The 26655-nt window shown below is 32.5% G+C and overlaps 6 protein-coding genes across 9 annotated transcripts; 3 read left to right on the plus strand and 3 right to left on the minus strand.

Annotated features, from left to right (window-relative positions):
- The first annotated feature begins 1744 nt into the window (after positions 1-1744).
- Positions 1745-7304, plus strand: LOC124938530 (centromere/kinetochore protein zw10 homolog). Its single transcript, XM_047478983.1, has 13 exons — positions 1745-2495; positions 2834-2971; positions 3099-3266; positions 4030-4191; positions 4296-4529; positions 4609-4752; positions 5304-5396; positions 5597-5692; positions 6164-6292; positions 6381-6458; positions 6525-6683; positions 6761-6917; positions 6988-7304. The coding sequence occupies exons 1-13, from the start codon at positions 1932-1934 to the stop codon at positions 7152-7154; spliced, it is 2289 nt and encodes a 762-aa protein (XP_047334939.1). The 5' UTR covers positions 1745-1931; the 3' UTR covers positions 7155-7304.
- Positions 7305-7814: 510 nt separating this feature from the next.
- LOC124938551 (protein disulfide-isomerase like 2-2-like) lies at positions 7815-10408 on the minus strand. Its single transcript, XM_047479017.1, has 9 exons — positions 10245-10408; positions 9852-10010; positions 9663-9776; positions 9369-9541; positions 9174-9273; positions 8915-9091; positions 8417-8562; positions 8181-8327; positions 7815-8094 (listed from the first exon to the last, which is right to left on the minus strand). The coding sequence occupies exons 1-9, from the start codon at positions 10371-10373 to the stop codon at positions 7908-7910; spliced, it is 1332 nt and encodes a 443-aa protein (XP_047334973.1). The 5' UTR covers positions 10374-10408; the 3' UTR covers positions 7815-7907.
- A 455-nt stretch (positions 10409-10863) lies between these two features.
- LOC124938549 lies at positions 10864-12438 on the minus strand. Its single transcript, XM_047479015.1, has 5 exons — positions 12101-12438; positions 11872-11944; positions 11638-11702; positions 11446-11555; positions 10864-11297 (listed from the first exon to the last, which is right to left on the minus strand). Exons 1-5 carry the CDS (start codon positions 12224-12226, stop codon positions 11069-11071), a joined length of 603 nt encoding a protein of 200 aa, XP_047334971.1. The 5' UTR covers positions 12227-12438; the 3' UTR covers positions 10864-11068.
- A 956-nt stretch (positions 12439-13394) lies between these two features.
- On the minus strand, positions 13395-26527 carry LOC124938550 (ethylene-responsive transcription factor 3-like). The gene is made up of 2 exons (XM_047479016.1): positions 26178-26527; positions 13395-13968 (listed from the first exon to the last, which is right to left on the minus strand). The coding sequence occupies exons 1-2, from the start codon at positions 26466-26468 to the stop codon at positions 13663-13665; spliced, it is 597 nt and encodes a 198-aa protein (XP_047334972.1). The 5' UTR covers positions 26469-26527; the 3' UTR covers positions 13395-13662.
- LOC124938548 (protein FLX-like 2) lies at positions 15538-19659 on the plus strand. Of its 4 annotated transcripts, none has more exons than XM_047479011.1 (5): positions 15538-15672; positions 16037-16585; positions 16873-17018; positions 17119-17219; positions 18828-19659. In XM_047479011.1, the coding sequence occupies exons 2-5, from the start codon at positions 16041-16043 to the stop codon at positions 19368-19370; spliced, it is 1335 nt and encodes a 444-aa protein (XP_047334967.1). In that variant the 5' UTR covers positions 15538-15672; positions 16037-16040; the 3' UTR covers positions 19371-19659. The 4 variants fall into 4 exon arrangements, with proteins under 4 accessions (XP_047334967.1, XP_047334969.1, XP_047334968.1 ...); XM_047479013.1 differs by having other exon boundaries at positions 17119-17210; XM_047479012.1 differs by having other exon boundaries at positions 17125-17219.
- On the plus strand, positions 22565-25489 carry LOC124938547 (sugar transporter ERD6-like 6). Its single transcript, XM_047479010.1, has 15 exons — positions 22565-22915; positions 23003-23065; positions 23130-23219; positions 23305-23364; positions 23464-23529; positions 23607-23672; positions 23753-23828; positions 23911-23975; positions 24051-24143; positions 24220-24300; positions 24391-24475; positions 24567-24676; positions 24758-24883; positions 24959-25018; positions 25091-25489. Exons 1-15 carry the CDS (start codon positions 22718-22720, stop codon positions 25316-25318), a joined length of 1467 nt encoding a protein of 488 aa, XP_047334966.1. The 5' UTR covers positions 22565-22717; the 3' UTR covers positions 25319-25489.
- Positions 26528-26655: the final 128 nt, after the last annotated feature.

Here is a 26655-nt window from a genome sequence, read left to right on the forward strand (position 1 = left end):
AATGTTGAATGTTTCAATTTTTTACTAATTATAAATAAATAATTATCTATTAAATATAAATAATATAAGATAAATTCTTTTAAATATTATATATTTTAAATTAAATATAATATTTTATTTAATAATATATTATAACATGGTATAATTTTTTTAACAATAATTTTTATTAAAATATTTCATATTTAATTTTTTAATTTTTTTTATATAAAATTGTTATTTTATTTTTAGTTTTATATTTTAATTAATTTAATTTTATTATTAATATATAATATTTAAAATCAATTATATTATTATTAGTTATTGTAATTATTATTAAAATTTTATTTTAAATGATTCTTTAATATTATTTAAATAATTGAAATTATTTATTTATAAATAAATAAAATTAATTATATTATAATTAGTTATTGTAATTATTATTAAAATTTTATTTTAAATGATTTTTTAATATTATTTAAATAATTGAAATTATTTATTTATAAATAAATAAAATTTATTATTATGTTAATTATAAAATAACGTATAATATAATTACAAAATATATATGATATTATAATTATAATTATTTATAAGAGAAAAAATAGGAGATATTATAATTATAATTATTTATAAGAGAAAAAATAGGAGAGTGGAGATAATGGGAGAGAAAGTATATAGCTCCGGAATGGGATTCATTCCTCCCAATTTAGAGAGGATTGGATGATTCCTGAGTATCCGGGAATCAAATCAATATCCTGGAATCAAAACCACCAACCAAACATCTCATTTCATTCCCTTTCCCATTCCTGAGTACAAAAACCACGTACCAAGCATGCCCTAATATTTGAATTAACAAATGAGAAATGTGGTCAATTTTAAGGAAAGGTATAAGTAGTTAAAGAAAATGATAAAAAAAGGAGAGAGAAGTACTTTAAAAAAATGGGGTTTTATTAATTTGTCAAAAGTTATTATAAAATAATATAAATTATACATAAAATTTATTTTAAAAAAATAAAATAAATAAAAAGACAGTTTATTTTAAACTTTTTATTATTATTCTTACTACTTATATTTTTTCAAACATTTATTATAGTTTAATGGTTAAAAAGACTTAACTTTTAAGATAAGAGTTTATATATTATAGTGTAATATTATAAAGAATGAAAATATAATAAAGGTGTTAATTCTTTACACATGTATTTGGATGCTAAGTATATATATTTAAGTATTAACGAAAGCGCACATTGCTAAACCACTAGACAAGATTATATTCTATTAAAAATTCTTATTTTTAATATATATTATATTTTAATTTAATTATTTTATTATAAAATAAAATTTTAAAAATATTTATATAAAATTAAAATTTATAGTCTTATTAAAAAAATTAAAATAAAATTATTATTTAAAAATATTTAATTTGAAATTATGCGGTAATTTTAATAACTATAAATAATATATATAAACTAAAATTATTAATCTTATTAAAACAAATAATTTACAAATGGCAACTATCACCGTACATAAATAAATTTGACAGTTTGAACGAGTTAGTAAATAAATATGTATTCTTCATATTAATTATTGGTTGCAATTAAATGGTTAATAACTTAAAATTAAAAAAAAAAAAAATGCTGCAAAGTATATAAATCTTATTATTGGTCTGGACTATGGAGAATATGGGCCCAAAATTTGGTGAGTTGTCAAGGCCCAAATCACTATTCAATCTCCGGACCGGAGTCCGTCTCTCCCTCTACATGATTTTAGCCTGCACACAGTCGCCAATGGCCATTCCGGCGGTTCACTTTTAACCATCCGCCGGCGAAGGCAGATTCTATTGCAGTTTCTTCAAAGCCTCAATCTTTATAGAAAGAAAGGGAATTCCAAGGTAATAAGAACGAGGATAGTGAAAAAAGTTATAGTTTGATTCATCATCATCATCATCATCATCCATGGACGTTCTCTTCAAATCAATTGACGTCCGAGATCTCCTCGCCTCTCGTGAACTAGACGATTCATCTCCTCTCTCTGCTCCTGATCTCCGTCTCCTCATCGATCGACTGCAAGTCCACTCTCTCGAAATCAAGTCCAAGGTTCACCACTACATTCTTTCTCATCACCAAGACTTCGCTTCTCTATTCACCCAATGCTCCGACGCTGTTTCCAGATCCGATGAGCTCTTCGAACAAGTTTCATCTCTCACCCGACAGGTTTCTGAGCGGCCGATCGATGTCGACATCCGAGAAACGATCGACGAGATCGGAAGGAAGAGGAAGGAGGCGATGGAGAAGAGGGAATTGTTGCATTTCGTGAGAACAGTTGTGGAATTAAATGAACAGTTTATGCGTTTTAAGGAGGAACTTAGGGATGGAGAGTTAGTTAAGGCTGCGGAGACTATTAGGGACTTGAAGGCAGTATTACGTTTCCAGAATGGAGTAGATGAGGTGATTCCCAACGAGAAAGAACCAGCAGTGTATGGTTTGTTAAGAAAGGAGTGGATGGAATGCTTCGAGGAGGTAAGGTCAATTGTAAATGCTAAATTTGACAATGTGTTTATGATGGAACTGAATTAAGGTGTACAGTGTTGGTTTACTTACACACCATAAGAGATTGCATATACAGTTGAAGGAACACCAATCAGTGGGAAATGTGTACTAGTTTATAATTCACTCCATAATCTTAAACTTGCATAGTTTGTAAAGGAATGTGAAACTTAAATGGATGGACACTTGAAAAGAAAAAGGACCTTTTTTTAATTAGCTTTGGGTTGTATTCCTTCATGTAAATTCCTTGACATAGCATTTTATAGCAAGGTTTTTTTAGTATTTATGAGCGAACTTGGTCTGGTTTGTAGATTCAGGATCTGCTTCTGAGGTTCATGGAGAAAGCAGTGAGGTTTGAGCAGGAAAGTAATTGTCTACGAGTTATTTATACTTTGGATATCAATGAAGTCCATAAGATTGACCTTCAGACAGTATTGCAGGCAATGGATGTAAGTGTCATATGCACCGTCTTCATATTATTCCTATGCGAACTAAGTTAGAATAGATACTTAATACCGATTCATTTTCACTTTGAAGGACATAGGTCTTATTTATGGTAAATTGCATTCTGTGTAGGTGTTGGGAATTCTGAATTATGGGCTATCTAAAGTAACAGACATGGTTATTAAAAACGTTATTACTCCAACAGTGAAAATTGTGTGCCCCCTGTTGGAGGAGACAAGTCATGACACAGGAGGTGTCTCTGAGGCAATTCTGAGTGTTGTTTCATCTTCTGATGTTAAGGTAATCAAACTTGCTCAATATTAATTTCAGATCTATTTTCTCATGATTTGTATTAAACTTCCCAAGTTGTACTGTTGTGCTGACAGAATCTTATGTTTTGAATAAGACGCTGTAATATATAAATTATACTGATATCATATCAGAAAGTTATGTAGGTAACTGATAACATCTTATCCACAACACAACTTGTGCAAATCTCTTAGGTGTTTAAGTGTCACACGTGTCCTTGAAATTGCAACTGAATCAAATCTTGAAGGTTTCAACATATTTGTCTTATGGGGGGATATGCTTCCATTTTTTTTTCTGATATTGGTTCAGAAGCTCTACTTGCGTCGGCATGAAGTGCAATGATCAGTCAGTGTCATAATCACGATTTTTGTTTTACCATAGAAATTACTTATTTACATTCTTATGCTTTATTCCAATTGGGTCTTCCAATATAAATAGGTTGATTGTTGCGCTCCTGTATCTTCCAAAAGGAAAAAGGATCTGATAGTTGTTACCTGAATCCACAAAGAGTACTTAAATTTTCCCAATAACTACAAGGGGATAGGTCAACTATTCAATCAAATGGTATTCAGAATGTTCCCATCTCCTCTGGAGAAACACTTGCTACTCATTTACAGCACATGAACAGGCTGAACACACACTGCCTATTTCTCATGTGACGTCACTTTCTTGAAAATTTAGTGGAACTATGTAAAAGGGTGTGCATTTAGAATATCTTAGTCTTGGTATTTATACTTTTCCTTATGTCTTCCAGGTGGAAAATCTAGATGCTGATACAACCTATTCAGCAATGATTCAAGTTATCAAATTTTTCCATAGATCACTGTTCTTTGAAAATGGACATTGGATGAGGTGTTTCGGAAGGTTGACATGGCCAAGAATGTCAGATTTGATCATTTCGAACTTACTGTCAAAGGTTTGTGGTGTATGTTATATTGGATCTGTATATATTTTATTGTTTCTCACAATGAGGAACACCGTTGGTGAATATAAGTTGTTAATTCAGCATTCTCATTTCAGGTTGTACCTGACAGTACATCCAAAATTGCTGATTTTCAACGAGTTGTCAAATATACATCTGACTTCGAGAAAAGCTTAAAGGAAATGAATTTCATTTCTGCAACTGAGAACAGTGATGAAAGATTGAGCAATTTCACTGACAATGTTGAAATGCACTTTGCATCAAGGAAGAAGGTTGAAATCCTTTCCAAAGCTAGAAACTTGCTTTTGCAATCTGACTTTACACTTCCTCAAGTAAGTCACAAACAGAAGAAATTGTATTTTCGCAATTGATTTGTTGGGTCATTTTCTCAAAAAAACAAATCTTTTTCAGGAACAGACAAGAAAAGTTGCTGATTCAAAGGATGCAGAATCTGCAAACAGCTCCCACAGTGTTGATTTGCTCTTTTCATCTGAGACTTGTGTGGTTTCCAAAGCAGCTTGTCAGTTGATGGAGCTGGTGCATGACACTCTCAAGGTGCATTATAGGGACAGAAAGAAGCTTTATTCTTGCTAACGCATAGAGCTAGGGTAACGTTTTGATAAAACTTAAAATTAAGTGATATTGAATCCTGAATTTTAAGTATCGAATGAGTTGAGTACCTGCAAAATAAATGCTGAATAAACTAAATGAAAATATATAATATTTAAGTACTTGATATGGAACTAATATTGAGGAAGTCAATAAAACTATTTTACCTTTTTAGTGATGTAATTTGATTAATTTCTAGGGATTAGAGTTGTCCTTTGGATGCTTTTATCGTATTACCGAGTTACGTGAACCGTAGCATACCGAGTTAAGCTAGTTTTATAGCATATTTTCAGTTGAATTTAATTAACTAAGTGATTTTACATAGCAATTTTCAAATAACCTTTATTCAAATAAGTTCTTATTCATTTAGATTAAGTGATAAACTGTGTTATCAAGCACTGTCTTAAACTGAATTTGAATTATACTTCTTCTAAAGACACTTGGGTCATCATTATCCTATCATCAACACATAACATTTGTGATGGTAATATCTGCAGGATGCTTGCTTATTATCCGAAAGGGTTGCTTTGGAATTCTATCATGCTGCTAGAGATGCTGTGCTCCTTTACGAAATTGTTATCCCTATCAAGGTTAGAGTGTGACCATTTCAAGAGAATCTGATTACTTTTGCTGGCCTACTTGAATAGTGAACAAATTTTTTTCCCTAAAAGTTATATTTGATTCTGTCTCTGGTCTGAAAGTTATGAAATTCGAGGAAGTTTTTAAAAGTAACCATATTTTTGGTTTGTCTGTTATATGTGATGGTAATCTCATCTTTGGGCTTGTGAAGCTAGAAAGGCAGCTTGATGGAATCAACCAGGTCGCTGTACTCATTCACAATGATTGTATCTATCTCTGCCAAGAGGTTCTTGGCCTTGCATTTGAGGTATGATCTGCAAATTTGATTAGCTTATTGACTATGACAGATTCTCTGAGCTTGTTTGATGTCGGGTTATTTGGAAAAAAAATCATGTTTGATGAAAAAGTAGATTATTCAGGTTAAAATTAAAGTGACTAAAATATCATTTGTATATAATATTTAAAATGTTATGAAAATAAAGTAAGGGTCATATATTTGGTATTTTGAATGAAGATTTAAATGATGATGGCATTGATGAAGGGAAAAGGGTTATTTGGGTTAACCCTTCATCAAATAGGCCTTAGGTTCCAGGCATCTATTTATGTCAAGCCTTTGGATATAGGTGAACTTGAAAAGACAGAAACGATGAACATAATCAGACCCTTAAGTGGATAAAATGAGGATTTAACCCCTGAAATTACAAATTAATCCTCTTTCTTGTGCATCTTTGGGGTCTCATGTTTATTTAGCTTATATTCTTGAACATCATTATTTCAGTACCGTCCAGATTTCCCAAGCTCCATTAAGGAAATTGCTGTGTTTGTTGATTTGGCTCCAAGATTCCAGCTAATGGCAGAAAAGATATTAAAAAGGCAAATTCATGTTGTCATTGATAACTTGAATGAGGTATTTTATCAGATATTTGATCAAAATCTTCCTTGCTCAAAGCTAATTTTTCTTAACGTGTATTCTTTTTTGCATATTGTGATTTTAGGCCATCGATGGTGCAGATGGCTTCCAGAATACTCATCAAGCGAAGCAATATGAATCTGCAACATTTAGCATAGAACGGGTAAAACTTGCCTTTATTTTTTTTTGTGTGTTTTCATGGACTTAACATTTCGCTGGTTTTTATCAGGTTGTTTTTACTTTAGAGAAGTTATGCATGATCTGGGGTTCTCTTATGCTACCTTTGACTTACAAGAGGAGTATGTGTCTAGTTTTGGAGGCAGTTTTCTCTAGGATAGTAAAGGACATACTGCTATTAGATGACATTGCTGCTGAGGAAACATTGCAGGTAAATTATATCCATAATGATGTTAGATGGAAATCTAAGTTTTTAATCTTGGTCATTTTTAATGTTTTATTTTTCAGCTTCAAAGACTGATTCAGCTAATGATGGAGAACCTATCTTCTTTGTTGGTGTCCCTGGATTCTATCGATGAAAGAAGGAAGTTACAAGAAGGGCGTACACATACACCTTCAATTGATGCTAAAATACCTTCTCTTAAGAAAATTCAGAAACTAGCAGGTAAGCCTGAAACATTTTCTCACTTCTTGCCGAATCTCTTCTTATATTGTTGTCTCTCAATTATTTTCAGATTTGTTGGACATGCCCTTAAAGTCCATTACTTCAGCTTGGGAAAGTACAGAATTAGTCCTTTGTGGTTTTACATTAGCAGAGGTGGAAGAGTTCATCAGAGCTATATTTGCTGATTCACCTTTGAGGAAAGAATGTTTATGGAGAATACAAAATAGCAGCTTATAGAGATATGTTTTTGCACAAATAATTTCCCTGTACATCCAATCAGTCTTACTATATCGCACAAAAAATCTCGGTTTTTTTTACTCATGAATAGCAACACCACAGATAGAAAATTTGTCAAGTTCCATTGTTTTACGAAAGGCTTTTGTACAATATTTTATTGCCCCCCTAATTTACCATTTTTGTTGTTGAGGAGTAACACCTTTTGAAGTTAGAAAAAATTCTATTAAACTCAGCTAATGCACTTCTTTTCACCACTTTTCCTACTCTAACGGTTTGGTTTGTTCACCTAAATGTCCATTCAAGCTGTTATCGTTTCCGTTTTATCTAGATAGCCAATAAAAAAATTGGTTCAAAATCTCAAATGCTCGTACCATTTATCAATGTTGTGATGTTATTATGGTAATTAGTACTCTCATTTTGACCTTCAAGTCAAATGTTTGAATTTAAGTGAATTGGTCGAATTTTGGAGTTCGGTTGATCAGACTAGTTAAGTTGTAGATACCTATCACCGTGTCAAACCAACTAACGTCACTATTGCATTATCCGAGTGAGTTGAAATATTTTTTTTTTTATCAATGTTCCTGCTTCATGAGTAGGGTAGGAGTTGTTAAGATTTTTGACAAAGGAAAATCTTTATTAAGGAAAAATGGATACTAACTTACATGGAAAAAAAATTTGGTAAATAATTGTACTTTGAGAAGAGAAGGAAATAAAAGTAAAAGTGATTCTCAACAATTATATATAGTAAATCTTTCATAACTCATCCTTGGTGGTTGTCTTTTCTCTTTCGTCTTCCCCCATAAGTTCTTCAAGGGAGAATTCATCTCCATTCACAATATTTCCATCTTTACCATCCCAAGCTTCAGTCTTCACAATAACAATGGAGCTACCAAGGGGGAGATTTCCTTTACCGCCTTTCTCAGCTTCTTTTACAAACTCTCTGAAACAACCACCAAAACTATTCAACATGTTTCTGAAGAGAAAGAGTCCAAATTTGAATTAAAAAATATGTAGAAAAAAACTAACATTATGTGATCGCGTTCAAATGCACTGCGAAGTGAGGCATATACTCCTTTCTTCACATTGGCAGCCACCATTGCTGGGTAACCGTATCCACCCACTCCCACATTCTTCTCAAGATCCTGTTGCTTACCTGATGCTGCCCACACAAAACTGCAATTGACATTTATAGTGTGTGTTTCGATCAGGTAATAAAGGAAAACCAGAAACCGTGAATGGAAGGAAGATGCTGCTGTTATTACCTGTATGAATTCTTCTTAAACTTCTCAGCTGCGGACAACAACATTTTAATGTACTTGTTCCTTCCTTCAGCTTTAGAGTCCAGAATGTCAGGAAGGAACGATATAAAACAAATGGTTGCTGAACCACATTTCTCATCCATCACATCCTAAAAAACAAAACAAAAAACTAGGCTATAGTATCATACACCACAGATATTTTGTTATGAAAAAAATTCATCATGATTCAGAAAAATCTGCATTTGTCAAAAACTACAATGGTTTAGAAAATAATCAAGATCTACCAAATGAAGTAACAAAAAAACACTTTAATATTAGATTAAGATCCAAAAAATAAACTCTAGAAAAAATCTTATACCAAATGAATTTTAACTTTTGACAATTTTCCAATGAAATCGTGATTGTGACAGTGGAAAACATATTAGTCTCCGAATAGGCTCATGATATTTAATTTCACTTCAAAGACAAAAGTTCTTATGTAAGGGGGAAAGGAAGGCTTACAGGGCCAGTCAATTCTATGACTTCAACAGGACCACTATTTGCTTCCAGTTGCATTAGAGCAAATCCTTCAATTGCTAAGGCAGTTCTTGCTCCTTCATAAAGTGATGGACTACCCTTGTCGGCACCAAACAATAAGATTGATGGGAATCCTTGCACATTGAACCTGCTCATCAGTGACTGGTAAAAACCACCTTATTTAGTTAGTTAGTTAGTTAAATGAGAATATGTCTGCAATTGGATATCAAAATCAAAGTATTACCTTCTCTGCATCACAGTCCACATGACCCAGCTTCACCTTTCCTTTCAAGTTCTTAGCAGCCTTCTTCCACTCAGGTGCAAGGCTCTTGCAGTGACCACACCTTCAAAAGCATCGTCACATTCTTTAATAATAATTTATCTATCTTTAGTTTAGTTTTTAGCATATCAGCAATGCTCTACTATTGCATGCACTTACCAGGGAGCAAAGAACTCCACAATCCAGAGTTCTTTACTTTTAAGCACCAGTTCATCAAAGTTGCGAGAATTCAATTCCACTGATGCACTAGGCTCTGATTTTTTTTTCTCTGATTTTTTTTTTGATTCTCCTGAAGCTTTTCCGTCCAAACGTTCCTTTACAAGTGTCTTTACCTATATTAGAGTACATAGTCATTAGCAATTAATTATACACTATAAATGCTGTCTCTCTATGTTCATAAGAGAAAAAGGCTATTTTATACATACAAATGTTGTCAAGAGAAACAATTCCAACCTGTTTTAATGCAAATTCTGCAATGGGTTTTGCTTCCCTGTCTCCTTGGTAATCTACCGGAGGTTTCCCAGGAACAAAAACCTTTATTGTTGGAAATCCTTTAATTCCATATTCCTACCCCAAGTTAAAAGGATAATTTATCAGAGCAGCATATAAAATGACAATAATCTATAAGAGATGAATAGGGACCTGAGCAAGACTTTGATGAGCATCAGTATCAACTGCTGCAATAGTGGCAACCCCTTTCAAGACCTTAGCAGCCTTTTCCCATTTTGGTGTCAAAGATTGGCAGTGACCACACCATGGAGCAAAAAATTCAACCAGAACAATTCCATCTGAATTTAGAACCTGACAACACACATACAAGAACTAGTCAATTCGACAGAGAGAAACTATTCTCTAATCTACTTCATTCAACAAGAATGCAACCCTTAGGGAGAGTAGAAGATCAAAAGAGAGGCATGAATGCATTATACATAACGAATGTCAATGTGATCAAACTAATTTTTAGGATCGGAATTTCGAGTAGTTGGAAGTTTATTGGTTGGATTGATACAGAACGAGTGAATATGATCGTTGTACCTTTGATTTGAAGTTTGAGGCGGTTAGCTGAAGAACAGGTGAAGATGGTCCATACAGTGCATCTGCATGTAAACAGAGCTCAAATGTTGACAAAGAAAGTAATGTCAATAAGACCCACGATTTGCACATCTCTCTTTCTTATACAAACAAACAAACAAACACAAATTAAGAAGAGTTCCAATTGCCGGTGAAGAATCGAGTAGTCGGAGAAGAAAACTCTGATGATTGCAGGGAAACAAAAACTTCCGATCTCCGGTGGAAGGGGGTACGCGTTATACACCAATTGGGAATAGACACGTCATCTTGCCACGTCACATTTTGAGAATCAACCGTATTCTTAGTATTTCTGTTTTGTTTTTGTTTTTCTTTTTAAATTGAATAATACTTTTAAGTTGTATCAAATCATTCTCATATTACCAATATATTGACTTACAAGTTATGTAAACTCATTTCCATAAACATAAATATCTTAAAATCTTAATAAATCAATAGTTAATATTATAATATACATTATAAAATTTATAATATTTTATTTCATTTTACAAACTTATTTGTATTATGATTAATCCTATTCAATATTCATCTCTACTTATTTTTGAAAATGATGAAACCCATGAACTGAACTAACTAGTAGTAGTCTTTTATTCAAGACAACTCTATAATACAAACTTTTAATTAAAATGAAATATTTGACTTTCCTGTATACAGAAAATGGATTTAGGTATGAATATCAACATGATTATTCAAAAAAAGAGCAATATTGAGCCTGCAACAACAATACTGTAGTATGTAAAATATTGGTCAAAAAAATTGGGTGACAGTTTCTATTGTTGTGCAGCAGCAGCAGCAGCAGGAGGAGGAGAAGCATCTGAAGATTTAGTGTTTCCATCCATCTTTCTGGCTAGCGATGATTTAGGTCTCAAAATAGGCGTCCGTGGAAAGAAATTATTAAGCTGCCACTTCTTCGGTTTCATCTGTCCCAACACTTTCATCTGTTCTTTCCTCGCCTGCCTATTAGCGTACCATTTTCCTCCCCTCCAACCCAAACCATACCTAATTTCATAACAACAATGGACTAATCAAACCAATCAATACTTTGAACCTAAACCATAACATTGACATAGTTTCATTTACCAAGAAAAAAAACAAGTCAATTGAATCACTAATTTACTTTAAGGCAAATGTAACAAACAAGATATACCCGATAATCAAACTGGTTCCTGCAGTGGCAACATATGAAGCAGTGCTAGAATTGGCCGGGGCAATCAGCTTCTTAAACTCACCATGTTCAATGTCATACTTGTTTTTCATCTGCCAAAAAAATCAACATATCTCTAAATGAATACACATGAACAGGCACCTGTAATTGTAAACAACAACTAGTATTACTCACAGCTTTTTCAATGGAGTCCAGTCTTTCCTCAACTTTTGATTCATGATAGTGGCGCATAGTGTAGCCTGCACCATTACTGAAGTTCATGAATACAATGAAACTTAGCAAAGAAAATACAGCCCAAATTTCAAGCCAATATGACCTTCTTCAAATGATTTAAGAATCTGAAACTTGGTTTGTTCAAGATAAGAAGACTCAAACAAAGATCACATTAATGTAAAATTCAAGACATACCAACCCATGCTGTAGCCACTGATGCAATAGAAGTTGATACAGTGAATACAACCTTGTGTGCCTCGAAAATGTCCTGCAAAACTTATCCAAAATCAATTGAAACTCCAAAAAACCAAAAAACCAATTTGATAACAGGGTTGTACATAAAAAGATATCAATTTCAACAAACAAAAAGTAATTTCTAACTAAATACTTCCTTCATAGAAAACGCAGGCTGAGAAGTTCATACCTTAGCGGAGAAATAGGTGTCTTGAACGGCAATCCATGCACTCAAAGTTTTCTTCCGCATCTGAGGCACGGAAAGAAGATCAGCCATGGACGAACCTCTGTTCCTCAGCCGATGAAGACGCTGCATGCTCCTCAGCAAGAGTGAACACCAACCCACTTCAGGAAATTCCTCTCGATAAAATCAGCAATAAAGTCGAGGGATTTAACTCAAACAACGTTAGAACTCTTCCGGGTGTTTACGAATTAACGAGTAGGTTAAAAAGATATGGGCAATTCAAGACAAATACAGGAAATTCGAACAAGGGTTTTTCATTGAAAAGATGCAGACAGACGAACCAGGAGGGAGGGAGATTGAGATTTATTATTATAAGTTTGCTATTTAAACCTACAAATTATTAAATTCAACTTATTTATAATTAAATTTTAAAACAGTTAAAAGTATATTTAATTTGAAGATTCAATAATTTTATTTTATTTTATTTGAAGTAAATCTCAAATATTATTAGTCAAAATAAATAGACTCTTAATTTGACCTAAAGAAAACTATTAAACTTGTACTAGTAAAAACAAAAAGGACTTAAACAAAACAATCTAAATTGACCAAATCAACTTCAAAATTGAATTGAATCAACCAAACAATATGGGGTCCCAACAATATGATATACAATTTTATTAAAACCCATCAGAAATGTGAAGAATAATAATAATTTTGTTTTTATTTTTTATAAAAAGGAAAAACTATTATATTTATAAGTTAATTTTTTAGAGCTAAACAATTTTTTTTATCAGATCAATACAGAGAATTTTCCCTTCATTGTTTTTCACTTGTTTATTTCGATTCCCAAGAGTTTTCGCGACAGAATATTTCATTTTCAATTCTAGATGGTCGAATTCCAATTCGTTCTACCTTTCGCGACTTTGAGCACACTCAATCAGTTGGGAAGGTTGAACATAATAAAATTGGTTATATGAGGTTGAAGATAAAATCGACAATTGTGACATACTACTATGAAATGTAAAAATCCTGAAAATACTTATTTAGGATAAATTATTGTATTACTAAAATTGTGATCGAACCCATCTCTTCAAGACAAAACAAACCAAACTAGAGCTTGAAATGGTCTTTTAAAAATAGGCTTAAAAGCTAGAAAGAAAAAAAAAAGTTTCCAAACCAAGTAGGCTCTAGGGTTTCTTCAATTCATAGAATAAGAATCCTCCCTAAATTCTTCTTCACCAAGATATATACACATGAAAACAAGAACAGAGTAGAGTCAGGCTCTTATTGCAAAGTGAGAAGAAACATGAAATGAAATCAGCAACAGTAGTATTATTGGATGGATTCAGATTTCAGACTCTAATAAGTGCTTTACAACGTTATTCAACAACTTCATAAGAACCCAAACACAGTTTAAGCAAAGCAAAGCTCAGACCGACCGACCGCCGCATAACTCCGATCAAAATGCTAACAAGGATAACCCTAATTACAGCTTTACTTTCTTTCTTTTCTCATAATTATATAGCAAAAACAAAAAGGATAATAAGAACAGTCAACAAAGCTGAGAATTAAAGACAAGACCCACTAGCATTGTTATTATCATCCATCGGCGGCGGCTGGTTCAGATCTAGTACCGACGATCGCATTTTACATTCGTCAATCACAGAAGACGAAGAATCGCAATCGCTGTGGCAATCATCGGGAACCCCCGGCGGCTGGGACGTCTTTACCCCCCGCCCGATTCGCACAGGAATCGGATTCGACGGTCTCCGGGAGAGCTTACTAGACGATTCCACGGTGCTGCTGAGACTGCTCGTCGCCGGCTGCGAATTCAAATATCCAGTTTCTTGATCCTCATACTGATTATCATCATCGTCATCTTGATCCAGATCGTTATTATTCGGGGAGATTGGAGGGGGGAGGAAGTTAGTCTTGGCCTTGGAGCCACGGAAAGATATAGCGGCGGCATCGTAGGCGCGAGCGGCAGCGATGGCAGAATCGAATGTTCCTAACCATACTTGGGCCTTCTTCCATGGGTCTCTGATTTCTGCAGCGTAACGGCCCCATGGCCGTTTTCGAACCCCCCTGTATCTGGGTTCTTCGATTGGGGCTATTTTAGATGGTCCGATTGTAACTTTCGCCGGCGATGGTCTATTTCGCCGCATGATGATCGGAGATGCAAATTCTTGATCGGAATGTTAAATCATTATCTCTCTCTAGAAGAAGGATTTTTTTTATATTTTTCATCCAAAATCATGGTGAGGAAGAGAGTGCTCATTATTTTCTTTTCTGTTTCAAAAACATGATATTATCTAATTTTATCCATTAATTATTTAGGTCTTGTTTGGAAAATGTGAATTCCCATCATATTCATTTCTACTTTTTAGACATTTGTTAATAGCATCAATCACTTCATTGTTCTTATATTACTTATATATATTATAAAATATAAATAATTTTTAATCATTTAATATCAAATAACTCATTTTCACCCAATTCAAAAATAAAATTTTCTTTCAAAAAAACACATTTATCAACCATCACTTAAAATTTATTTATAATTTTAAAATTTGATAAAACAAACCAAATGTCATGATAATGTTAAAACATTGAGAAAAATATTTTTTTTTTCTAAATTAAGATAAAAAAATCATAACTAAGGAAAAACTAAATTATTATAATCCTCGAAAAAAAATAGTTCACACTTATAATAAGTATTAAAATTATTTTTCTGCGCTAAAAAATGTTCATACATTGGAACGTTAAAGTTTTCTTTACGTGTGTAAAATATATTCATAAAATTTATCATTTTTTATATAAAATAAAAAATCAAATTTTATTTTTGAATTTATTTATATTTATTACTTAATTTTTTGTTTGAAATATTATATAAATATATTTCATATTAATATAATTATTTAAGATTATGTTATCAATTAAATGTTAAGTATTTTAAAATAATGTTTTTTATTTATCTATTCGGTTTAGTTATTTTAGGTCACATGAGATTATAAAATTGTGATCAAATAAGATTTTATCAATTTAATAAAATATTTAAACCGCATTCACTCTTGGTAAGATGGGGTATCGGTTTTAGCAAACTAAATCACTTAAGTTATATATAGCCTATATTTAATCGATAATTCTAGTTAGTTTGCGAACACTTATTATAAATTTTAAAATCAAAATCATAAAAATAGTCACCATAAATAATTGTGGTCTTTCATCTTAACTCGGGTGAATGCTTTAAATTCGATAGAACGGTAATCTTAATAACTAAGTTTATATTGTAGTTTAGTTTACACAAATAATATTATTTTGGTATTTTTGAAATTTGTGATTTGTTAGTAATAATAATGATGAAATAATGAATTACTTAAAACATTAATTTAATTTTAAATAAATTTCTCTTAAAACAAGTTCACATGTAGTTTTAGCCTTTAGGGATCATCCTAATTCCCATTTTTTCCTTGAAGGCTTGAGAATAAGAATTATCTCTCTCTAAGTTTCGGCGGACTAATTTATTCTCTAAGCTTGCTTCTGCTGGGCTTCATCCTTGTGTTACATCTTCAAATCAGGTCAGGGTTTTGGATATCTAGCCAATTTTTTTCTAAATAATGATAAAATTTTCGTAATTGATCTGATTCGATAAACCTGGGTTGTGGTTATGCTCTGATGATTGAGGACTTTGTAAATATATCGTCAAACAAACAGGGTTGGGTTCTAATGGATCCTTATAACAAAAAGAGATAATGAAGAAGAAGAAGATGCATTTTCTTTTTCATATTTTTAGTTTTGATACTTTAGAATTCTTCAAAATGGACTGTTAAGTGAAACCCCCAACAATGATTTTGTTTTCTATGACTAACTGCATTATGTTAAAAAGAAACTAATTTGGTTCACTCCCTTTTTTAATCGATGCATATTGTGTTTTCATTTTAGTTCAATGGGAAGCAATGGTCGGCCTCCTTATCACAGACGCCCCCCTCCAGGCATGTCTCATCAGGAACCTTTTGTTTCTGGAATTGGTGGACCTGCAGGTGTTTACCTTCCTTACGACATCTCACCTGCAGAGGCTATGGAGCAGAAAATTGCTGCCCAACATGTTGAAATGCAAAAACTTGTGAAAGAAAACCAGAGGTTTGCTGCGACCCACGGGACTCTCAGACAAGAACTTGCAGCTGCGCAGCATGAACTGCAGGTATTGCAATCTGACATAGGGGTCATGAAGTCTGAGAAAGAGCATCAGACCAGGAACCTTGTAGACAAAATAGTAAAGATGGAAGCTGAACTACAAGGTGCTGAAGCTATTAAGCTAGAGTTACAGAAGGCTCGTACAGAGGCCCAAAACTTGGTTGTTGCAAGACAGGAACTTATTTTGAAAGCGGAGCAACTAAATCAAGATCTTCAGAGAAAACATGCTGATCTACAACAAGTTTCTGTTCTCATTTCAGAGCGTGAAACTCTCAGACAAGAGTATCACCATTGGAGGTATGAAGTACTTACTTATGTTGTTAACCGGCTTATGTTGAAACCTTGGATATTCCTAGTCGTATTAGTTAAAATATGAATATAACTCACCAGAGGTAGCTCGTGGTAGGAGTCTTGAACTAAGATGTTGAGGTCTCCGGTTTGATTCAAACTAAGAACACATTGATTGAAGTGGGGGTAATGGTGGTCGGATGTTGTGATAGAACCATAGTCTAAAAAAATAGAGAGATACATTCATATGATTTGTCTGCATAATACATGTGCTTATAATTTAAGGTTTTGAGCAGGGCTACGTATGACTATGAGAAGAAGTTATACAACGACCATCTAGAATCTCTACAAGTGATGGAAAAGAACTATCTAAACATGGCCATGGAGGTAGAAAAGCTTCGAGCAGAATTAACTAATATTGCTGGTGTTGATAGGAGACAAGGTACCTGCATAATTGACACCTTAGTTTCTGAGGGGGTGTCTTTATTTTCTAGAGCTCTTTGCTTGAATTTTATGTCTTAAAGTATGATAATTTGACGCAGGTGCAGTTTATGGAAGCTCTGCAATGCACAATGAGAATGAGGCTTCAGGGCAGCACCCTGTTGGACAAAAAACATTTGAAGAAGGCTATAATGTAAATCAGGTTTTTCTTTATTCATTGATGTTGATTTACTTCACAATATGGTACGTAGCTTAAAAAAATACAATGAGATGAGCATAACAATGAAAAGAAAGAATAAATTGTTTTTTGTGTCTTTAAATAGCATATATTGATTTATCTTTTCTCTGGTGACAGAATATTCAACAAAAGTTTGTGACACTTATACATTAAGTCTAACAACAATTGCTTCTCATTTTTATTAATTATTTTGAAGAGTGTAACTGGATTCTGATATAGTGAGAATTATACTGTTACGATATGTAGTCTAGATTAGGCAGTACCTTAGTAACTGCAGAGTAGATGAGGGTTTAGGTGAGTAGAGAATGAGAAGGATTGCAAGACCTGCAATCGATAGGAAGATGAGACTGAATTAGAAGAGAATTAGAGTATGAGTAGAGAGAGAGATTCAGAATTACCTGAAGAGTTTTCAAATGATCAGTAGTCTCTTCAATTCCTGTGTAACTGGTATTTAAGGGCTCCTGCCTTCAGAATTATTTCACCCCTCTGCAGTAAAATCTAAGTGCCTCTGCCAGCTGTTTCTGCCAATCACAGCTACAAGAACGGTTATCTGCTGTTACCCAGCTTATTCCAAATCTAGAACCTGCTGTTTGCACAGCTTATTAAAAACGAAATTACAGAACATGACGACTTCGTTAACAATCCGTCGACTTATTAAGGGTTACAAAACCTAACCCTAAAATGCTCTCATAACAGATTCTTGTTTAAATAGTTGGTTAAAGTTTCTAAACAGGTATTTGCACTGTAATGCACTAGAATTTGATGGATATCAAAAGAATTATGGGACAAGAATATCTTGTTATAATTAAGCATGTTTAATATGTTTGGGTTGAGTTGTAACACACCAACCTAGAGATTTAGATTTCGTAGGAAAGAAATGTAGATAAGAAGAATTGTTTAAGCCTTTAAATGAGAGAAAATAGATTCATAAAATAATTCCGTCACATCTGACTCATACGCTTGGCCTATTTGGAAACTATTATTTTGTTGTCCGTTATGATCACTATCACATTAGAAAATCACCAAAAAAAAAAATAAAAACTCTGAAAGTATATTTTTTTGTTCAGAATGAGAAGTGTGATTAAACTAAAACATTGGATTGTGAACCAAAATTTTTCACGAATCAGTTTTCAGTTATAGGTTTATACCAAATGTAGATTTTATTATAATTTGTTAAAGTTGACAAAAAGTTGTATACCAAAACAGTCCATTTATACTAAACTTCTTATTACACTAATTACAATATTATCTACTATTTTGTTTTTGTTTCTTACTTTGTTTTTTCCATCCCCATCCTTTGTAAACGTTTGGATGCATGCTTTTTAATGAAAACGTAATCTTTTTCAAAAAAATTAATTACAATATTTCCTACTTAGTGTCACAAAGGCGCAAGATATACATGGACGGGTATCACATGTATATTTTTTTGGGTAAAGACTATCACTTTTTGTGAGCTTTTAGCTGGGAATCCAGATCTTTAATGTTGATTTTAATCTGCATTTTTGTGAATTATGAAAAATAACAGCTAGTATGAAGATGTTTCACTTATAACTCTTGATATTTGAATAACAGGCACAAGTGGCTCCTTCTGGTGGTGCAGCTTCTGTGGGTGCGGGTGCGGGTGCTTTAGGTACACCTCATATGACGGCCCAGTCTGGACCCAATCCGAGCAGAGCAAGTTATGATGCAACAAAAGCACCACCTAATTATGATAGTCAGAGAGGAGGAGGAGGAAGCAGTCTTGAAGCACAAAGAGCAAGTGGTGGTGGTTATGAAACTCAAGCAATAATACCACCAGGAGGAGGCTATGGCGGCATACAAAGAGGTTCCTCTTTTGGTGATGCACAAAGGGGACATCCTTATAATGTTCAGAGAGGAGGACAACAACAGTATGACCCCCAAAGCCAAAGAGGAGGACAACAACAGTATGACCCCCAAAGCCAAAGAGGAGGACAACAACAGTATGATCCCCAAAGCCAAAGAGGAGGGTTATCATATGATGTGGACAAGACTAATGGCTATGATGTTGCAGCAGCAGCCAGAGGGGGAGGTGCCACTAACCCTCCTCCTCCTCCTCAAGTAGGAAACCATCACCCTGGTGGTAGTTGGAGATGAGCTTATATGATTTTGCACGTTGCGAGAAAAAAACACTGTTTGCCTCCCAAACATATTGCACAAGAACAAGTGTTGTTCTCATTTTGATAAATGTTGTTTCTTATTACTGTTCTTATTTGTCTTTCAATGCTTGTACACAATGGCACTCTCTAATGTGCTGAAAATCAAGGGTGCCAAATTGTTTTGCTTTGGTGAGAGCAGTCTGCCCATTTTCTCTTTGTTAGATAGTTTGATATTTTGATTTCAGCTCAAGTGATAGTTAGCCTAATAGAGTTTAAACTTTTATGATCCTTTATTTTGCCTTCACTTATTATATCATACTACTAATGAAACTTTCATGCAATATTCTTATTTGTAAAACTTTGGAAAATGTTTTTTTTTATGTGAAGAAATTCTGTCAAATTATTTCGAAACATTTTACTTTTATTTTTTAAAATATCGTACCTATTTTTGAAGTGTAGTTCTACAAATAAATTAGTTAAACATATTTTTATAAAGTAAATTTAAATACAAATGTTTATTTAGACTGAAATTTAGATCTACACTCATACATATCACATTTTAAATATGATCGGTGATGTTGGGAAATTTTAATCTTATTTTATTTTAAATTAAAGAATTTTTATTTGTTAAACACAATTAATAAAAAATAATTATAAATAAGTGATGAAAATAATACTCTATTACAAAACAAAACAGTATCAAAATGTAGTACATTTGTTTTGATATATATATTTGTAAAAATGTGTATAATTGATATTCAAGTTGTATTTTAACAAATAAATTATGCCTAATATTTAGATGCACTGTAATTTTTTTAATATTAATAATAATAATTTATATTATTTGTAAAAATTTTATTTTATTTTTTATTTTATAAATTTAGCATATAATAAATATAATAATGATACAATTAGTTATATAGTAAAATAAATTAGTAATAAATAAAGTGTTAATAATGATAAAAATATGAATGTAAAACTATTTTATTCTGAATTAAAACAAGATAAACCTAGAAATTCTGAAATAATTCAATGGTAATATAATGATAAAATGACATTTTATATTTTTAATTAAAAAAATGCTATATTCATACATTAATAAATTTAAAATAATTTTATTTAAAGAAAATTTTTTAATATATATATTTTTTATTTACTAATTCAATTTTTTTTTGTTATTGTTATATATGTTAAATTGTTGTTGTTAATATTTAATTTCCTTAATTGTTATTATATATTATTAAACTATTATTGTATTTTTATTAACTTATTATTTAGTTTTTTATAAGGTAGTAATACAAAATTTTATTTTTATTTAATTTATAAAAAATTATTATTATATTAAAAATTATTTTCCATATAATTTTATTATATAATAATAACTAATGTAATTTTATAGTTATTTTCTAATAAACTAAAATATAAATATTATTATAATGATAAAAATATATCTAATAATAAATTTTCAAAATACTTTCTTAGTTTTTCCCTTAAAATATGAAATTGTATTGAAAGCATTTGCTGGGTTACTTAGGTTGTGAAAGATGCTGAAAAGTTTAAGAAATCTAAACTCTCACCTTAACTTAGCGTGACACACTGCACAACGGTGGTGCTTTAATGTTTTTCTACTGTCGTGTCTAATTGTTTTAGAAATAAAAAACTTTTATATATTTTTTAATTACTTTATTTTTTATGTTTTTAAATATAACAAGACATAAAAGACATTTTCTGAGTGATAATCTATAACAAATAAAAAAAAATATCTTTATAAATAAATTTATACTTACTAAAAAAATGTAAACATATAAATCTCAACCTTATGCCTTTTTTAAAAGTATCAAACAATGGTAATAAGTAAGATTATTCCAAATCTAGCATAACTAACTTTAGCAATTATTTCTAAAATTTAGTATAAAATATTTGACTTATCAGATAAGTCTCACAAAATATAACGAACACAAATAATAAAACTGTAAATAATGAATTTAAATTTTAGATTTTTTTGTTTGTTTTAATATAACCTTATTTTTAATTATTAATTTAATAATTCGAATACTTTTTATTATACAAATTATTATTAAATCGTGAATTATAATATATTTTTGGTCAATATTATATATATTTAAGAGATTATCAATTTATTATTATTTTAAACTTAATTAGCTATATTTAAAATTGATTGATATTTTATATTATTTATAAATTAGCTAATAAATTTTGAATATATTCCTAATGTCATTTTAAATTATTATAATTAATAAATTTTCTATTATAAAATCTTAACTAACATCTATATAATAAAATAAAATGGTCTTTAATTTATAAGAAAAGAAAGCATAACACAACAACCAGTTTATGTTGAACTTACACACCTTTTCTTGACACCCTTAGCCGGCACAACTAGTTTCTCACTCTGTTTTCAAACTTAATTATCATAAAAACATTTAAAATTATAAGTTCATGTAAAATTAAGAATTTATTTAAAATAATAAAAGTTGATTTTATATAAATATTAGTTATATATTATATTATTATTTTATATATAATTAAATATACAATTAATTTATAATTAATAACACAAAAAATATAATTACAAAATTAATTATATGAATTAATTATTTATATAAGTAATTATTATTATTTTTAATATATGAATATAAATTCATTGATAAATTTAAAATCTTAGTTTACATAAATCAGAATTATCAGGTTCCTTTTCAATAGTAAAATTTACTTAAAACTAGAAAATTATTTTTTAATGATAAAATTTTAATAGTTAAAATCTTGACCATGGTATTAAATGGTTTATTACTCATGATAATAATGTCTTTTAAGTTCAATTTATATTAAATTCTTTCAACTTTTATGGATCTTTATAACATATTGAAACAAATGAATCATAATATTTAAGAAATTCACGTAAAGTTAGGAAAACAATCGGGTGATAGAAAAACAATTGGCCTAGAAAGAAAGTAGAGGAAAATTGAGTATGTAAGAGAGGTAAATAATTGGCGCGCATGAGAGAGAAAACAGTTTTGGTCTTTTGCTCTATATTCGGAACAAATATGATGATTACGACAACTTGACACTACATTCCCCTGTCTGTATCGCTGTCGTGGGTGGGGTCGAGGGCCATTGTGTCCGAATCACACAATCTTTCTAACATCCTCCGCAATATTTGTCGGATTCTTTTCAATCATCAACAATTCAACCACAATCTTTATCCTTGTGATAATAGAGTTACTCTCACATTTCAATACTCTGCATTTTTTCCTCTTCTTTGATTTTCCTAAATCATCGTTTGTTGCCGTCAATAGAGGAATCAAACTGAAGATCATTGGGTAAATGGGTTCGAGAGATGATAACGCAATTACCGAAGATGGGCTCAGGAAGCCCCTTCTTCATACGGGAAGTTGGTACAAGATGAGCTCGAGACAATCTAGCATGTTGAATTCCTCTGCCCAGATGCTTCGCGATGGGTCCGTCTCTGTTCTCTTTTGCGTCCTCATCGTTGCACTCGGTCCCATCCAGTTTGGATTCACTGTAATTACCTTCTATTCAACTCTGCCTTTTGTTTTTATTGGTTATGAATTATTATGCACCCTCATTGTTAGCTATGGGCATTTGCAGTGTGGCTTTTCCTCTCCTACGCAGGCTGAGATCATTCGTGATCTAAATCTTTCCATCTCCGAGGTTAGGTTCCTGATTCGTTTCTCAGATCTTTATAACCTTACTGAAATCGTTGTTGGATGGACAGTTCTCGGTATTTGGGTCGTTAGCAAATGTGGGAGCTATGGTCGGAGCAATTGCCAGCGGGCAGATTGCAGAATACATTGGCCGTAAAGGGGTATGTGTGTGTCCCAACATTTCTGAACCTCAAATTCTTGTTTTCTTCTGCATTCTTTGCTTTGACATGATCTTCTGTTATTTAGTCTTTGATGGTCGCTGCAATTCCTAATGTGATTGGCTGGTTGGCCATCTCTTTTGCTAAAGTGAGTAGTAGTTGTAGTATTCTATGATTTCTACAATCTGTAATCCTATTCATCCATTCCATTCAGACAGACTGAATCTTCAAGTTATTCTCTATGTAGGATTCATCCTTTCTATACATGGGACGATTGTTAGAAGGATTTGGTGTGGGCATAATTTCATATACGGTAAAATGAATGGATTTTGAATTTTCCTTGATATTTGTGATTTGAATGTTGATGAAGATGGTTCTTGAAATGGCTAGGTTCCAGTATATATAGCTGAAATAGCACCTCAAAACATGAGAGGAAGTCTTGGATCTGTCAATCAGGTTCATATCTTATTGCTTTCTTGTTACTTGTTTCTCAGCCTTTGGTGGAGAATGAAATAACATTATCTGTGAATTTATAGCTTGCTGTTACTATCGGAATTATGCTTGCTTATTTTCTGGGACTCTTCCTTCCTTGGAGGGTGCTCGCGGTTGTAGGTCAGTTCTTGTTCATTATCTAAACTGATTTCTCTCATTTTTTATGTTTGTGTAAGATATCCTCAAATTCGGGCTTTCACAGGAATTTTGCCTTGCACCATTTTGATACCTGGTTTATTTTTCATACCTGAATCCCCTCGTTGGTTGGTATGTTTCTTAAACCTGTCTTGTAACTTATGTTGAGTTTTTATTGTAAAATCTTTCTGAAATTATAATGGCTAGGCTAAAATGGGGTTGACTGAAGATTTTGAAACTTCACTGCAAGTTCTTAGAGGCTTTTCTACAGACATTACTACTGAAGTGAATGAAATCAAGGTATCAGACTCAAATACCATACTTTTGGATTACAACATTACACATAAAATCTGATCATTCGGTTTGTATTTCGCAGCGATCAGTGGCATCATCGAGTAAAGGAGCAACCATCCGGTTTTACGAGCTGAAGAGAAAAAGATATTGGTACCCTTTGATGGTAATTAATTAACTCATTGATTTGGAACATGGTATTTGTGTATAATAATGTTGGAAAACTAAGCAAGTTAATTTTCCTATATCTGTCCAGGTTGGGATTGGATTGCTTGTTCTGCAACAACTTAGTGGTATCAATGGTGTTCTATTCTACTCCAGCAACATCTTTGCATCCGCCGGTTAGTTTGTTACCAAGATTTAAACTTTTCCGGGCATGATTATTGAATTCATAGCCATTTTTTTTTTTGGTGTTGTTTGAACTTGGGCCAGGAGTTTCATCTAGTAATGCAGCAACATTTGGCCTCGGGGCTATTCAGGTTATTGCCACTGGTGTTACAACATGGTTAGTAGACAGAGCAGGTCGAAGGCTTCTTCTAATAGTATGTTTTCTCTTGCAACTTCTTACATTTTTTTTTTATTTCACGAGTGACTGACAAGTGTCATTTGGATTTTAAATGCAGATATCCTCGTGTATAATGACGATTAGTCTTTTCGTGGTGGCCTTTGCCTTTTATATAGAGGATTTTGTAGCTCCTGATTCCGAGCTTCACTATAGAATGGGCATACTTTCGCTTGTTGGACTGGTGGTAAGTCAGCAACTTTTTATAGAATAGTTTTAGATTGAAAAATATATTTCTAAAAGTATGGATGTGCGTTCTCAGGCTTTCGTGATCGCTTTTTCGTTGGGAGTTGGAGCAATTCCATGGATCATAATGTCTGAGGTAATTTGATTGAAAACAATTGGAGAGATTTGTCAAGGTTCAAATTGTTAAAATGTTTGAAATTTGGTTCAGATTCTTCCTGTGAACATTAAAGGACTTGCTGGAAGTATAGCAACATTATTGAATTGGATGACATCTTGGGCTATCACCATGACTGCAAACTTGCTTCTTGCTTGGAGCAATGGAGGTACATTCACCATCTATGGAGTTGTAGCAGCATTCACTATAGTATTTGTGGTCCTTTGGGTTCCCGAAACAAAGGGACGAACACTCGAGGAAATTCAATCGTCGTTTAAATAGAGGAAATCATTGTATTCAGATTCAGTTATTCTTTCGGGCTTCAATTTCAGCCTATGCAAGCAAAGTTTTTCAAGTTCTGTGAAATAGGATTTCAGTTTGCCTTCATTTCACTATTTGTATAATTGATACTTTTCCTATTGAATTTGTTCCTTATTTCTTATTTTGATTCTTGTCTCATTAATTTTAAAATTAATATAATTAGTTAAATATTGTTTTTAATTAGTAATATTGTATCTCATTATGACAAAAGTTTGATAAGTGTAGGATGATTTCAAAATTGAGACAAGACATATACCCTAGAAAAACATAGGCTCCATGAATTTGTTCATCAATATGCCCATAAAAACAAGAACAGAAACCGCTTATTAGATTGAAAAAAAAAGATTGAGAAGAAACATGAAATCCAAAACAGTTTAAGAAAACCTCAGACCAATCATCAATCATAAGGATAATCGTGATTCCATCTTATCATCAATAGATCAAGCAAAATGTAGTTACTTTCTTTTCTCATAATTTAAAAAAAAAAAACATAAGAACAATGAACAAAGTTGAGAAAGATAACAACTGATTCAATCAAAGACAAGACCCACTACTAGCATTGTTACTATCATCCATCCATCGGAGGTGGGCAGTTCAGATCGAGTACCGACGATTGCATTTTACATTCGTCAATGACAGAAGACGAAGAATCACAATCGCTGTGACAATCATCGGGAACGGCCGGCGGCTGGGACGGCTTTAGCCCACGGAGGATTCGCACAGGAGGCGGCTTATTAGCCGATTCCACGGTGCTGCTGAGACTGCTCGTTGCCGGCTGCGAATTCAAATATTCAATTTCTTGATCCTCATACTGATTATCATCATCATCCTGATCCAGATCGTTATTATCCGGGGCGATTGGAGGGGGGAAGTTAGTCTTGGCCTTGGAGCCGCGGAAAGATATGGCGGCAGCATCATAGGCACGAGCGGCGGCGATGGCAGAATCGAATGTGCCTAGCCACACTCGGGCCTTCTTCCATGGGTCTCTGATTTCAGCAGCGTAACGACCCCATGGCCGTTTTCGAACGCCCCTGTATCTGGGTTCTTCTTTTGGGGCTGTTTTAGATGGTCCGATTGTGTCTTTCGCCGGCGATGGTCGATTTCGCCGCATGATGTTCTTGATCTTGATTATTGTCGCTTTCTCTCTCTAGCCTTTTCTTTTTCATTCAAAATCATGTTTCTTTTTCTGTTTCAAAACATTATATTATCTTATTTTATCCATTAAATTGCCTTATTTGGAAGATTTTTTCCATTTACTCAGAATAATCCATTATCTTTTTTAATAAAAAAACTACATC

Source organism: Impatiens glandulifera, chromosome 5 (assembly GCF_907164915.1).
Source record: "Impatiens glandulifera chromosome 5, dImpGla2.1, whole genome shotgun sequence".
NCBI lineage: Eukaryota > Viridiplantae > Streptophyta > Magnoliopsida > Ericales > Balsaminaceae > Impatiens > Impatiens glandulifera.

Coding starts and splice junctions, on each gene's coding strand:
- LOC124938530 (XM_047478983.1), top strand. CDS start 1,932: ATGGACGTTCTCTTCAAATCAATTGACGTCCGAGATCTCCTCGCCTCT. Junction 4,192..4,295: donor TTTCGAACTTACTGTCAAAG/GTTTGTGGTGTA, acceptor TTCTCATTTCAG/GTTGTACCTGACAGTACATC. Junction 5,397..5,596: donor AAATTGTTATCCCTATCAAG/GTTAGAGTGTGA, acceptor GGGCTTGTGAAG/CTAGAAAGGCAGCTTGATGG.
- LOC124938551 (XM_047479017.1), bottom strand. CDS start 10,373: ATGTGCAAATCGTGGGTCTTATTGACATTACTTTCTTTGTCAACATTT. Junction 9,777..9,851: donor CTCATCAAAGTCTTGCTCAG/GTCCCTATTCAT, acceptor AACTTGGGGTAG/GAATATGGAATTAAAGGATT. Junction 9,274..9,368: donor GTGGAGTTCTTTGCTCCCTG/GTAAGTGCATGC, acceptor ATGCTTTTGAAG/GTGTGGTCACTGCAAGAGCC.
- LOC124938549 (XM_047479015.1), bottom strand. CDS start 12,226: ATGCAGCGTCTTCATCGGCTGAGGAACAGAGGTTCGTCCATGGCTGAT. Junction 11,556..11,637: donor TGGACTCCATTGAAAAAGCT/GTGAGTAATACT, acceptor TTTTTTTGGCAG/ATGAAAAACAAGTATGACAT. Junction 11,298..11,445: donor GGAACCAGTTTGATTATCGG/GTATATCTTGTT, acceptor TTATGAAATTAG/GTATGGTTTGGGTTGGAGGG.
- LOC124938548 (XM_047479011.1), top strand. CDS start 16,041: ATGGGAAGCAATGGTCGGCCTCCTTATCACAGACGCCCCCCTCCAGGC. Junction 16,586..16,872: donor CAAGAGTATCACCATTGGAG/GTATGAAGTACT, acceptor GGTTTTGAGCAG/GGCTACGTATGACTATGAGA. Junction 17,220..18,827: donor AAGGCTATAATGTAAATCAG/GTTTTTCTTTAT, acceptor TTTGAATAACAG/GCACAAGTGGCTCCTTCTGG.
- LOC124938547 (XM_047479010.1), top strand. CDS start 22,718: ATGGGTTCGAGAGATGATAACGCAATTACCGAAGATGGGCTCAGGAAG. Junction 23,829..23,910: donor GAGGGTGCTCGCGGTTGTAG/GTCAGTTCTTGT, acceptor GGGCTTTCACAG/GAATTTTGCCTTGCACCATT. Junction 24,884..24,958: donor TTTCGCTTGTTGGACTGGTG/GTAAGTCAGCAA, acceptor GTGCGTTCTCAG/GCTTTCGTGATCGCTTTTTC.
- LOC124938550 (XM_047479016.1), bottom strand. CDS start 26,468: ATGCGGCGAAATCGACCATCGCCGGCGAAAGACACAATCGGACCATCT. Junction 13,969..26,177: donor ATCTGGATCAGGATGATGAT/GATAATCAGTAT, acceptor GATCAAGATGAC/GATGATGATAATCAGTATGA.